This window comes from Oenanthe melanoleuca, chromosome 1 (genome assembly GCF_029582105.1).
Source record: "Oenanthe melanoleuca isolate GR-GAL-2019-014 chromosome 1, OMel1.0, whole genome shotgun sequence".
NCBI lineage: Eukaryota > Metazoa > Chordata > Aves > Passeriformes > Muscicapidae > Oenanthe > Oenanthe melanoleuca.
Window position 1 is genome coordinate 77292252 of NC_079333.1, and position 14966 is coordinate 77307217.

The 14966-nt window shown below is 35.5% G+C and overlaps 1 protein-coding gene across 1 annotated transcript in view; it reads right to left on the reverse strand.

Moving 5' to 3' along the window:
- Positions 1–614: 614 nt before the first annotated feature.
- Positions 615–14966, reverse strand: part of NALF1 (NALCN channel auxiliary factor 1) — a 421862-nt gene continuing 407510 nt past the window's right edge. Inside the window, exons 2-3 of the mRNA XM_056489888.1 lie at positions 9984–10155; positions 615–1345 (exon numbers count right to left, since the gene is read on the reverse strand). Coding sequence (XP_056345863.1) covers positions 1050–1345; positions 9984–10155 — 468 coding nt within the window. The 3' untranslated portion in view covers positions 615–1049. The remainder of the gene's footprint in view (positions 1346–9983; positions 10156–14966) is intronic.

A 14966-nucleotide genomic window follows, 5' to 3' on the forward strand; every position in this document is an offset into this window, starting at 1 on the left:
TTAACATATCTAGAAAAGGCTGCTCCTGTTCAACTGACCAGTGAGAAAGGACTGGACTTCTTCAAAACGGGTATTGGAGCAACAGTTTGTTATATATTTCTTTATACTTTTTTAACTGTCCGATCCCACCTTGTAAGGAGAGCACTTGTTTGTTCTGCTAAAAGGAACCCCCTTCATGCTCCTTTTGGGTTTGCTCAGTCAACTGTTTTGTGCAACAGTGGCAGAGGCACACTGGAATTGTGTACCCATTCATTGTGATTACACAGACAGAAGCAAATGTATGTTGTCTGTGACGGTAGATGGGAAAGGGAAAGGAGATGCATGATTCCCATGGATAAGAGGACAGTAAGGTTTGTTTGGGGTTCTTCTTGTGGTTGCTTTTTTTTTTCTTTTATTTTTCTTACTATTTTCTCTTTTTTGTTTAAATTTTGGGGTTTTGTTGTTCTTTTTGTGGGTTTTTGTTGGGGTTTTTTGTGGGCTTTTCTTTTTTGGTTTGGTTTGGTTTGTGGGCTTTTTTCCCTTTTTTTCCCCTTTTTTCTCTTTTTTTCTTTTTTTTCTTTTTTTTTTTCTTTTTTTTCTTTTTTTTTTTTTTTTTTTTTTCTTTTTTTTTTTTTGCTATGTCATGAAATCATAGCAGTCATTCCTCTAATAGAAACTGACAGGACATAAAAGACAGAACTATCAGATGAACACACACAATGACTAGAAATATATCGACAGAGAAAAGACTTAATTTAGCTTTGAGAAACTGTCCCAAAAATAAAATCCTGTATTAACAAGTGCAAAAAACAAACAAAAAAAAAGAAACTCCAAACATTAAAACACAGTGTATAAAATGGTGTGAGAAAGTTAAGTCACCAAACAGCCTTTTAGTCAATAAAAAGCTGTGTTTGTGTGTCCTTGTTGTTTGGGTAGCGGCCCATTCTTTTCATTTTACCCAAAAGGTCATTCAAGAAGAAATCTGAGGGTAAAGCACTCAGTCCTTGCTATTTTTGACTGTAGTAATTTGGGCCTGTTGTGTTTCTATCATGTAAGATGAATCCTTTCTTTTATTCCTCATTGGTTGAATTATCTTCCAAAGTTGTTATGCTTCCAAAGCCCAGTCCTGTTGAGTTCTGTGCTGCTGAGACTGTAAGTACTGTATGTAAGAGAATTAATACAAGAACACACAGTTTAAGTCTGCTGTTACACAGTCTTGATGCTGATGAAACTGTGAGCGATGTCCTGTGACACATCGTTGAGCCACTTGTTTTTATAGTCCCTTTGGGTTGATGATCTGATAATAGTCCCCATCTGACATCACAGCATTCTGGTTCTGCATTGGTTGGATAGTTTTCATAGAGCCCTGTGGGGTAAGCACAAAAGAAATGTAAAAACCAGGCACAATGATTGGCAGAAGTAGTAGTTTGAAGGAGCAGTTGACATTTAGTCTAAGTTGTAGAATCCATATCTTTGGGTGAGACTGAGGCTCTCAGAAGTCCTGCCATTCTGTACAATCAGAGATGTTTAAGGAATATGCATCATCTAACAGTAAGCAGCATCAGAAGATCATTCAGCAGAAGTATGATGCTGAGCATGACTGTGGAAAGAAGCAACATTAAAAAGCAGTTATTGATATTTGAATGTAAGGGTGTTGGAATTCTTCCTCTTTGGGAAGTAACAACCAATGATGAAGTAAGAACGAATCAACCAGGATGTTTCCACAAAATTTGGACCTTGAAATTCTTCTTTCAGTATGTGAGGACATAAAGACAGGCATTAAATAACAAGTAATTATGTATTGATGATATTGGCTATTTTGACTTTCAAACCTATGTAAATGAAACTACATGACAGGAACAGCTTCCAAATAGAGCTATTCAGAACCTATCTGCTTATCCTACCTCATCTGAGTTCTTCCAGCTGGATATTGCCTTCAACATATCCCAAAGGTGAAAAAAATCTGTCCTTGCCACACAATGACTGGATCCCCTGATGTTTCTGATTATACATACAGCTAGGTGATTTTTGCCTTTGAACTCTGCTGAGTTCAAATGATCTGATTACGAATTTTCCTAAGAGGAACACTATCTTTCTGGAAATTGTCTGATTACTACATAGGAGATTAACATAACAAGAGTGTTCTGTTTGCTTCTCACATATATTTTTCCTCTGACAAAAAAAAAAAAATAAGCTAATTTGGCTATTTAACTAGTGTTTAACTACAAGAATGCCTAACATAATGGACTGATCTTAGATTAAATTCTGCAGTAAATAATATACTCTGCGGTAGAACTAGGTTATACTAGGAAAAAAAAATCTATCTGTGCTGAAATATTAGGATAGTGATTTTGAAAGCAGCTTTATTTCTTGAAACAAGGATTACATTTTCTCCAAAATATCACAACAACAATATTACTTCCAAAAAGCAATTTAGGTATAACATTCTTAGGTCCAGTCACCAGATTTCTTGCACTTTGTGAATAACCTGTAAAGAAAAGCAGTACACCTTAAAGTATGATAAATCTGAATACTTTAGTTCCTACTTCCATAAAACTGATCTGCAACTAAACAAAAAATGTGTTAGGTATGCTAAGAATGTTAAGATGCCTAGACTGACACATTTTTACATAGAGCTGGCACAATTGTCTTCTAGGCTATATCAGAATCCAAATAAAGTTTCTTTTTTTTTTTTATTTAATCAAATTTTTAAAGATACAAGAATAAAAGCAGCTTGTTTCATGTTCTATAAATTCAGAGTTTATCCTATTCTAAACCTAACTATTTTTTCCACTTCTGCAGTCAGAAACTTAATGCAGCATTACAAAGGTTGAAAATTACTTATTCTCAACCGAGGACACAGCTGAAAGGATCACATTTTTCTTTAAGAAATGCTATTGCATTTTGGAACTTCTGAGCAATTGTTCATTGAATATATAATAAAACAGCCTTATTTTCTGAGACCCATCTTTTGGTGTTTGTGTGCTTAAGTCTGATTTGAAACACTGCAACATACAGGCAATGCCTCCCAAAGCAGGGAATTATGATTTGTTTTGTGAACTGCAGCAGCTCAAATGATTAGTAGTAATTGAAGAGACACAGAGAATGGTTAATGCTTTGATCCCACTGAGGCTTGTTTACTTTTCAAACTATATTTTCTCCCTTTCTTTTTACTAGAAAACCCAGACTTCCTTTGAAATCAAAGCTATGTATATAAGTTGGCAATCAAAATATATTTAAATAGTCCATATGCACTTATTGAATTATAAATAAATTGATGACAAATCCACATTCAAAGATGAATTGAACTTGTTCCTTAATGTAAAATTAAATTTCCTCTTTATTTCAATTCAACAATTGAATTTAGGGTTTGATTTTGCAGTTTCATATTAAATAAACAATCAACTACAGAGCCACTATTCATGTGACAGTGTAGAAGATTTAGTTAAATTCAGTAAGATCTTTTGTACTGAACAGAACACATATTCTTCACCACATACTTATTTGTAGCCATAAATATAAGCTTTTGCTCCTTGGATATAATTAGTCCATTTATTAAGCCGGAGGTTTACAAATGTGTGACTTAACTAAAAATCCAGGTAAAATGACTACACCTCCCTGGATAATCAAGGAGGAAAAACTAGTTTATTCTTTTATCTAAATATTCATAAAACCACAGAATGGCAGCATGAATCTCATATTCACTTTGTGAAATGTGCCTTGGGGGAAAAGCAGCAAAGCCCAAGCAAGTTCTTACACAAAAATTGAAATCACAAAGACTGTTGGTGCATGCATGGTCTAATGATGAGCTAGATCACCATCTAACTCAGAGACTGCTGTGGTTTCTGCCTGAGTAGTTGCAGAAATCAGCCTGCAAAAGCAGTGGTTGCATTCCTATGACTCTCCTCAGCACTGTCAGGATGTGTGACGCTTGTGGCTGGATTTGAATCTGCAGCAGGTGGTCTGACTTGGCTTCTTGGTTTATTTGTACAGAAAGAGTTATGGAGCCACAGTAATCTGCATTATGAGAAACTGCTCTGGTATGTGATATATGTGTTGTCATTGCTGGATAAGTATTTGGGAAGCCACAGAAACAAAACAGATCTTATGATATGTTTGCTCCTCTTTTGCTTTCTGTAGAACTCTAACCTGTGTTCATTTTTCACATAGATTTCTGATTATTTTTGAGAGGCATATGAAGTTTCTTGTGCTTGAAAAAAAAGATCTTGAAACAAGATTACAAGTGGATTTAGTATATCAGAAGTTTTGAATATTCCATTTTATTGTGAAGACCAAAGTAAGTAAGCCTGCCAAGAGTGATCCATCCAGCATTGACATCATTGTATCAGTGAATGCCAGCACTCTGCATGGCATTTCTGTTTCTGAGGAATTAATTCTGAGATTTCAGTATTAACATTTTCCAACTACGGAAGTCAAGAGAACACATTAGATATTATATGACTATATTTCACTGCTTGCTTACAACTGATCTGGAAGCCAGAACTTTTTGATCTTATCCAGATGGTCTTCTCAGTTTCTAAATTGCTGTGCCTGTGACACATTATGATGATTAGACACGTATTTTATACCTTTCACATTATTAAAACAAAACCCAAAATTATATGTAAGAGTATTGAAGATTGATAAATTACTCTTTATTCAAACAGATTATTTTTAAACTGTTGAATAAGACTGTTCAGCTCTTTTGAAAAGGTTTACTTCCATTTCTCAATTCCAGTTGTTGGAGGAGATCTGGATTGGAGATCTGTGTTGCTGTGTTTTAAGATTTTTTATCACTATATGTTGCCTATTATTTAAGATAGTCGCCTCATGAATATTTTCTTATGCATATGTGCATGGTCCCACATCCAAGAAGAATTCATAGTGTTTCTTCATGATATATGGATTTCTTCCCTAAATTATAAATAGGACCAATTTCCTGTTGCTGCTGTAAATCAATGTTACTCTTCTAAAACTGAGCTGCTGCAAGTCAGAAAAATTACTAAATAGCTGACTCTTAAAACTATACAATGAAGATTTTTACCTCTCCTATTTTGAGATACAGGAAAACTTGCTTCTAGAATGCATTTGTCTTTTCCCAGTCCCTCTCCTTTTGCTTCTACATGTAGAATCTTTGATTAAAAGGATGTACTATTGTGATATGATAGGAAAAGTTATACATATCTAGGTGCTGTGTCACCATAGAAAGTTTAGGGATATCAATAAGTAAATTGTCTGGGTCATTATTATAGGAGAAGAATATTTACAGCTATAAACTTATTATTATATTGAGAAAGCCCCAATACTCAAGACTAGAAGAACACTAGAGTCATAAAGATGAGCTATTTAGTTGATAGATTTTGCTGCAAAAACCATGTCAAATTTTCCCTGTAAGCAGATCCATGGCTTGTAACGATTTAAAGCATGCTTGTCAAACATAAAAGGGATTTGTCCTGCTGTCTGTATTAGCTTAATATTTTGATATTTTAAGACCTATTAAGAGGTGCAGACAGGAGGCAAATGACACATTATTATGAGATATTTTTAGAGGAAGAATTTGGATCAAATATACATTTGCCAAGAATTTGCCAAGAACAATATAAAGCAGATTGAATTCAGAGTGATTTTCTCTTCTTGAATTGTTCTACAAAGAGATAGATTGTATTGCTTTCTATATATCACATTTTCTCAAGGAAATTGCTTTTCAAATTGCACTGAAATCAGCACATCTGTTTTGAAGGAGACACACTATAGCTAAACCTGTTGGTGAAACCCAGTCAAATATCTGCCCCTTGAGAGAAAGCTGCAGTTTACAGCATTTCTCCTAATACTTTTGCTGAGCTTTGTCAGTCATCAAACTTCTACAGATTGATGAGAATTCTCTGCAATAATTCACACTATGTCTTTAGAAACATTAGTGTGAGCTATGAAGCATGACTGACAGTTTTATTTCCAGTGAATTCTTTACTCTAAAGGTGGTGGAGTTTCCATGGAAGTGTTACTTTGCATGGATCACATAAACATATGTTACTGTTATTTGCCAAAAATTGATTCATGCTTTGTTCCAAACAACTGACTGGTTAATCAGAATACATAAAATTAGGAGTCTAAATTAATATGAAGTGAAAGATATTAGTGATTTAAAGCACCTGAATCACATGTCTACTTACCTCTTCTCTTCCTTTACTTTCTCCTTCTGATTGAAAGTTATCAGAAGTCTGTTCAACACAGGAGAATAGACAAATTTGATTCACCTCTTGACGGCAGAAGACTTGTTCTGATGGCACTGCTCTTAGGAAGGGTTGTCATCATACTTTTGGAATAAGTTAATGCAATGCATTTCTGCCTTGTCACTGCTCACTACATTCCCTTCTTTTCCTTCTAAGAGAAACTCTCCCTCTCCATTAAATGCCATGATGTACAGATAAAGAGTGTGAGTATGTGGCTGGGATTTCCAGCCTGAGACTTTGTGCTGGGTGATGGCCCTGTTATGCCCCAGGGCACAAAGAAACCAGAAGTCATGGTCATTACAAAGAAAGCCCTTAGGAACTGAGTATCTATTGCATGCCAAACCTAAATGCCTCTGAAGGATTTTTCTTCACTCTAGCTCTAGTCTAATTTTGAAGACAAAATGTGCATTATGGTTGATGTAGGGTAGAATGGTGCTGTAGCCCATCTCCTTGTTTAATTAAGGAAGAGACAACTACATTTACAATAGAAAACAATCCTGCTGGGAAATCCACTGTCTTCTTAGAAGTTACAGTTAAAAACCTTGATCTTGAACTCTGTTTGGAATAATTCACTGTAATCTGCTATGTTGGTGTATGTACACATGAAAACTATTGTTATCTCCCTCAAATGAGATTCTGGTTTGCATGGACAGTTCTAGGCAGCTGAGCTGTAAAAAGAAACACTGGATAAAATCACTGGAAACTTGAGTCATATGGATATGAACTCCAAAGGTCTAAACTGAAAGTAATCAGTCAGATTTAATGAATCTGAATACCAGCATGTCAGCACAGTACCTGATGAAGGATTTTTTTTTTTTCCTTCTCTGTCCTGCAAGAAAGTGGGCAAGAAGGGAACACTAAATTATTTCTATCTAACTTCATATTTCCATAATCAGAACCACACTGTGATTCTGATTGTTTTGATTAATCTCTCAAGTACTTTCTTTTGCACTGCAGTTGTTCTACATCCTCAAAAGCATTTCTACAAAAGTCAAGTTCTGGTGATACAAAATGAGTGTAGCATACCTTCTCCCTTTCCTATTATATGCTTTCTTTGGAGGTGATTAACTATATGAGGTCTTCAGGAATTTCCAAGAAGTTGTTATTAATGCATATTATAAATCACAATTTATTTTCTTTCAAATGTAGTGACAAATATAATGACTGCAACATTATTGGAGAAAAATAGCCAGCTCCATGCTGTTTTCTCCTCATGTGGACCTTCCAAAGAAGGGTAATGCCCTTGTTATTTTTATCTTTTACAGCCTCCAGGTTTTTGGTTTGGGCTTTTTTTTTTTTTTTTTTTTTAGACGCCAACATCACAAACATCACTGCCATGCCTTCATCTCCAGCAGATCTCTGTGCTCTGACCTACTGCTGTGGTAGGACAGGACTGAAAGGGGAGATGGCAGCTCCCAGCACGGATTATGGAGTCACACCAACCTCTACCTGGCTGCAATTGGGAAATTACAGGTACTGTTGAGCTCTGGGCAGTAGTCAACACCAAATAAAAATCAGCTATCCCATGTATACCTTTTCCTGTTACTTGACACCCAAATATTAAAAAAGACACATCTGACTCTTTGGTGTTTTTCTAATGAAGAGACAGATCAATAAATAGAAATCTCAGAAGGTGTATACCAGACAAACTCACAAACAGTGCAGTGGGAGTTGTTCCTCAAGACATGGGTGAACTTCTTTCAGCTGTTTCTCTTCAAAAGGATTTCAAGTTCTCTATCACAAACTATGCTGCAGAATGGTATGATTCTTTATTCCTGCAGCAGATTATAGTCTGATTTCTCATTGTTGATTGTCAAGAAGCACATCTACAGTGAACTGCTGCTTAATAAGGGTGAAAATGGGTTTGTACTCCAGAGTTTAAATTGCTGCCTCGTACCTGTTCTCAGCATCTTCCCTGCACACAACTCTCTAGGGTCAGCATACTGACTCCCATGGCTCTGTGAATGCAAGCTCTGCTCTGCTGCTGCTGGATTTGGACTTGAGATGACAAAAGTTCAACCAAATACTTGTTAGTGGGCTGTTGAGATGAGATTTAGGTCCCTGTGATTTTGTCTGCCATAAGACACTGGTGTCTAACAGCAGCTACAGCAAATAGGGACAGCCAGGGATGTGAACAAGTCCTTTCATCAGGGGCAGGTGCCAACTCAGGGTGAATTAAACACCTCTGCTGTCTACACCAATGACTCCAGTGAGAGCTTAGTCACAGACTTGATGTGCAGACACCCACATTATTAATACCTGCAAAAAAATGAGTTTAATCCTCCCCTGAAGCTGCTTTTTCCTCCCAAAATCAGAGATGCCAGCAGTCTTTTCAAAATCATCTATTTTGTGTGTTTTAGGAAGGAATTTGGATTATGACTTATACTAGGAAAATGAAGAGATGGATATATATTTCCTAATAGATTTTCTGAAATACATGCTGAGATGATTTTGTTTGCTGTTGATTTGATTTCTTGCCATTGTCTATGTGTATATGTACATATGCATATACATGAACACACACACATACATATAGGTTGTGTACTTGTGGCAAATAAAATTTTTCTAAGTCTCTCACTTTTACTATACTACCTTAAACTGAAAAATAATGCTTATTTTCTTACTGCATATACATATTGGAAAACTATATATTTTTTTAAATGCATTCAAGTGTTAAGCACCTTACTGAGGATTCAAAATTTTGACTCAGCTCACTTTTCATTATATTTTCTTTTGCATACTGATGAGTATTGCTTGACTGTGCTTGGGTTTAATCCCCAAGAAAAAAAAATCCATTAAAGGCCTTGCTACCAGAACCACCCTAAATCTAAATACAGGGTATAAGGAAAACTGAGTGGCCATGATCCTTATGCTTGCAGCTGAGATGGTATATAACATCAATGGATTTCTGAAATTGACTCTGGTTTTAAGTAGCTTACCTTAGACAACTTTTTAGTTTTAAAATTTCCAGTGGAGCCCTAATTTAGAGGTAAAGACAGTTTAATTTCTGATATTCAGACAAGGGTGTCAAATTATCTAAGTGTTGAAATTCTTTTTTATCAATTTCCTGGGAATAATTTGCCTGAATATCTTCAGGATTCTCAGATGATAGTATAGGCACTGGTAATGTGAAGATAGCATTGGTATAAGCTAAAATTTTGTGTGGATGACTCCCATCCATTCCTGAAAAAAAATACCTGTGGTACCTGAGATACACATTAGCAATACCTTTTAAAATGAAAAAAATATTCATAGAATGTAACCAGACTCTATAGGAAACAAAGAAAGGTCAGTTCTTCCCAGGTGAACAACTGATTCTGAAATTTCATCATTAGTGAAAGATCTTTTTGTAAACACTTTCTGAGAGCTGCTGCACAATTTTGAATGCTGTGTTTCAGATTCTTGATTCATCTGGCATAAAAATGCAGTCAATCAAGGGTGAAGATGCTAAAAACTGGACCTGTCTTTCATTTATTTTTCTGAATAATGCCTGACATGCAACCTCTTTACTCAGAATATTGCATGACATGAAGTAAAAGAAATCCTCCACCAAATTATCAAATGTAAAAAATAATCAGAACAATTTTTTTCTAGCAATTTTGTTTTTTAAAGCTGATGACTGGAAAGCTGTATCATGACTGTGAATTACTAGATTTGAGCTCAAATCCTGGTACCTCCAACGAATCTGAGGTGGAATACCTTCAGGCTCTCATAGCTAAATCCATGACATTTAGACTTATGAAAACAAGTGAAATTAGTTTTTCTATACTATACCTGTACAGATGAAACTTGATAGTCCTCCATAGATGACATCATCATTGTCAGGTAATATAAAGGGACACCTCGTTTGAACCTCCAAACAGTATTGCTTGCAAGGAATTCTGTTGCTGCAGTGAAACTGTGTGACTTCAAAATACTGGGAACAGAGCCAGGCTTTGTAGACAGTCTGGAAAAAAGAGAAGAACCAGAAATATAGATGGATGACAATAGCACTGTCATTATTAGAAGAACATACTGTACTGCACACCTATATTAATGCTAGTTTTGGAAGAAAATTTTGAGAGAATATCACCTGGGTAAAATATGCTCATAACTTTTCACTGTCCTCCTACTTCAGAAATGAAAACTCCAGCCAAGTCATTTAAAAGCAACAGTTATTCAGGACTAGGCATATACTATTACATTATCTAAGTTTGTAAACAGCTATGTCTCTTAGATGTGACTTTTTATTAGACACACGCATGCATGGATCACAGCCTGGTCCCTGCACCACCATAGACTGAGATCTCAATCTCATTTGAAGGACAAATTTATGAAAGTGCATGCAAGAAGGAGTTGAAAACTGGGCTCAGGCCAAGTCTGTATTTATATCATCTAGAGCTAAGCTATCAGGTTGCAATAGATGGTGCTGCTTCCCTTCAAATAAAACCTTATCCAGTCCACAGCATTAAAACACACATTAGGGTACTTGAGCACCAACAGCTCTAGACTAGCAGACAAATTTGCTGCAGTGAAAACCAGTGTCTACATTTGGGTGCTAAAAGGAGCACTTTAAAGATGCTCTCATCTGATGCTGCACAGCTGTGGTTGCAGAACGTGTGATTATTGCAATTATTGTCATCATTTAAACAGACAGGTAAAATACATGTACTGATCTAAATTTTTGCTACCTTTTGTCTTCCAAACAACGATGTTTGTCATTAGTATTAAATTATTGGACAAAGAAAAGTTTCATGTAAAATTAGGTTGGACACCAGGATACAAAGGTGATGAAAAACCTGTGTGACTGAGTACAGAGAGATTTCCTAGTTCTCCATTTTTATTTTCCACTTAACTGTTTTGGAGTACATTATTTATTGTCTAGATACTTGCTCTCTAGGTTGTTACATAACAAAAAAAAAATCTTTTTTTGCATTTTTTAATTATCTGAAAAGCCTAGTAACTACCTTTCATTAAACATAGACTGAAAACCAATATAGTCAGCTGATCATATCCATTCTTTCTAGGAAAGATGTAATAAAAAAGAAAACTATAGATTAAATTTTCAAGCTAAGAAAGCTTAAAAAGTGACACCTGAAATGACAAATCTAGATGAGAGTTTGGTTTGATTTCAGTATGTTTCATCTTATTGGTTATAATTCTTCATTGGTTACAATTTTATGACTGTCAATAGGACCCTAAATTGTTTAATTAATTCCAATGTAGTAGCCCCAGAATTGCCAAACTTTTATTTTAGCTTGTTTGCAACAAGCAGGTATGAGTAAGGTTGCTAGGTGACAAAATGAAGCTTTTATCACTAATCTATGGTTTGTGATTATTGCTTTGTAGCAGTTTTTGCCTACTGCACTCTGTAGAACTTTTTTTTTGTTTTTCATTGCGAATTCAATTTTAATTGCTTACTAAGGTTTCTTATCCACAGTCAATAACTATTGAGAAGGGAGACCAGGAGATGCATGTACCTTCTGTTCTTAAACTTTTAAACAGAAAGTGGTTTTCCCACTGTTGATTACATCACCCACCACATTTCTTTTGCTTCAGTTGCTTTACTGACATTCGCAACAATAAATCACAAAATCACAGAATATACTAAGCTGGATAAAACCCAATTCTTGGCCCAGCTTGGGACCATCCACAAAAGTCACACTGTGTGCACTGTCCACACAGCTGGTGCTGTGACCTCGTCCCTGGGGAGCCTGTTCCAGTGCCCAAACAACCTTTTCCTACCAAGACCTCCCCTGACATATCTTCAGGCCACTCCCATGGCTCCTGTCACTGTCACCTCAGACAAAAGATCAGTGCCTGCCCCTCCTCTGCCCCTCCCAAGGAAGTTGTAACTGCAATGAGGTCTAGTCCTCCAGGCTGAGCAGGTCACTCCTCATAGAGCATCTCCTCCCTTCACCATCTTTGTTGCCCTCCTTTGGATGCCATCTAATAGCTTTATATCTTTCTTATGTAGTGGTACCCAAAACTTCACAGAGGATTCAAGGCTAGTTGAAAAACAGCAATAATTTTTCTATTATTAATTAGTAATCATAGTAAATTGGTTGGAAACAGGAATGCTGGGTCTGGTAACATTTATACATTCACAGAGGTTCTTTCCTGATCTTAGACCTATTTAGTATGAGCCCACATGTTCTCTTCATAAAATAGTTCTAACAGAAGTAAGTTGGTTTATGACTCATATTTGAAAGTGTAAATCAGTTTTTAGGAAGAATATTGAACAGTCCACCATACATGGTAACAAGAAAATGAGCAAAACCATGTGACTACTGAAGCAAGACAGAAAATGTTTATTCAGGAGCAGAAGTAAATAATGCAATTGTAGGCTTCTATGAAGATTTTTGTGTATCCAATCTCTGTTCACACGCATCATCTTCCTGCTCTGATTCACAAGTCCTCAGCTTTGCCTCAAAATTACTTTTGAATTCCTGTCTGTATTTCTAAAGAACTCATGAGTATACCTGTTCCTGAGATCTATTTCTCAGATGAATGCCTCCCACTCTGTATCCTTCCTTATTTTCTTTACCCCACAGCTGATTTCAAGCTTGTCTGTAGCCTGTATTGATATTTTTAATATTCTGGTTCCCTTTTGCTCTGTTTTATCCAGTAAGGTGACACAGGCTCCTAGACAAGGCTCATGGTGTGTGTCAGTCTGCTGCCTTCACAGCTTTGGCCTCTGTTAATTCCTACATTTCCAGAGAGAGCTCAGCCAGTCTCTGGAAAAAGGTGTATGCCAAGAACTGCACCCAGTAAACAGTTTTGGCTTTTTCTGGAGAAAAAGGAAAATCATGTAAGTGTTTCCAGCTGAGCTGTGATGGGTTAGCTGGTAGATCAGAATGTGGTCCCTCTCTGCTCTTACCACTACAGACAGGATTTAAATGCCTGCTTTCCTAACAAAAGTCCCAAATAATCTCTTCTACTCTTTCTGGACTTTCTAGGCACCAAAGGTTTTACACAGGCATTGGACATCTTGCTTTCATGCTTAAATATGTGTTACCCAGGAGGGAGTACAGAAGTGGGAGAATTGATCTCATATTTGTTCGTGTAATTCTGCTCGAGAGCATTTGCATGAGTCCCATGGCTGACTCAGCTAAGATCCAAAGTAGTCCAAAATATTTTCTCTCTTTCAGGGACAATCAGAGGTGGTTTTTTAGCTTTAGTAGAAGCCCATCATCTACAACCGAAATTTCTTGAAATTTCTTGAAATTTTCTGATAGTAAAGTAGATATTATGGCCTTTGATCAGCCAGTATTCCTTCTTTTACCCAAGAAAATATAGATTTTTTTTGGTTGGGAATTTTGCTCTACATCCTAGCAAGCCCAAATGTTGATTTTCAGTGTCTTAAAACATGAGTTATGTAACAAGGCCTGAAACTATCAGTGAAATACACATTGGCCTGTATATTGAGTGTGGTGTTCACTTTACAAACTATCCTTCAATATGAGAGTTTTTTCCTTCCTAAAGAACATCTATAGCTAAACACAAGGACTTATAAACACAGTAAATGTTTATCTTAAAAGATATTTAATATAAAAAATTAAGTATCAGTTAATTTCTATTAGTATTTTTCTATGTAATTTTCAGTGTGTCAGTGGGAAATATAGAAGGTGTATGTGAGGAAACCATGTGTTAAAAATCCTCTAACTTTTTCATAAAGTAAAGTCTTCTAGTGCAGAATCCTTGCTCTTTCAAAACATGCATTTTCTCAAGATTCAAGTCAATAAAACAAATGCTTTGGATTACATTTCAAGGAAAGGAAAGAGGGTCTGTGGCAGCAGAGGATGAAACTCACACTGTATTATATCCTCATTTAAAGGAAATAAAGCTAAAAATTTCTCCTAATGAAAACTGAACTAAACTGAGTTATAAGATGAGAAAGTTACATACATTATAGAGAAAATGTAAGAATAAACAATTATCAATAATCTTTGAAGAAAAAAGAGGAAGTCTAGTGATTAAAAAAAATCAGAATTTTAGAAGACAAAATTATTTTATTCATAAATATTTTATTCATTGAATTTAAGGTATCAAAACCAAACAAAATTAACACATTAAGAAGATTTGCGATTTTTTAGATTTATAAATTTTAAAGTGATAATATCTTTTTACATGTTGCATATATATAATGTAGAAAAAAAAAGTGAATGGTCTTGTGCTTTGAGCTGGCTTGGGAAATGATTGAAACCTTTGAAAAAACATAGTTCCTAACAGAAATCTACCAAACTGAACTCAAAGATCAGAAACAACCCTCATGTTTTTCTGTTGATTTTTTTTTACTCTTTTTAACAAGGGAAAGAACTAAGATAAACTCGATTATTGGTGCATCATGGCAACCATCTACATAGGCTAAATACCTGAATATATCTAAATATCTCATCTCTTTACCATCAACATAACTATAGACACTGCATTTAAAGAGATACATTCCTGGCTATTAGATGAGACACTGTGATGACAAGATAGTAGTATTACATAAGAATAAAGTAATCTTTCATGTACAGAAGCATAGATATAAAATCTCAGAAGGATTTAGTGGCGATTTTTTCACCTAAATAACTTAAATTTACCCTTCTTTGTACCTGTAGGAAAAAAATAAGATCACACTTCAGAAAAAGTGCACAAATCAATGCTGGCTTTGTGTACTTATACTCTCATATGTCTGAGTGTCTCTCTAGAATGATCATCATCAAAATATTCTTGGTAGTTTTAAATTATTAACAATATTGTGATAAAAACTTATTATTAATTGGGCAGAAT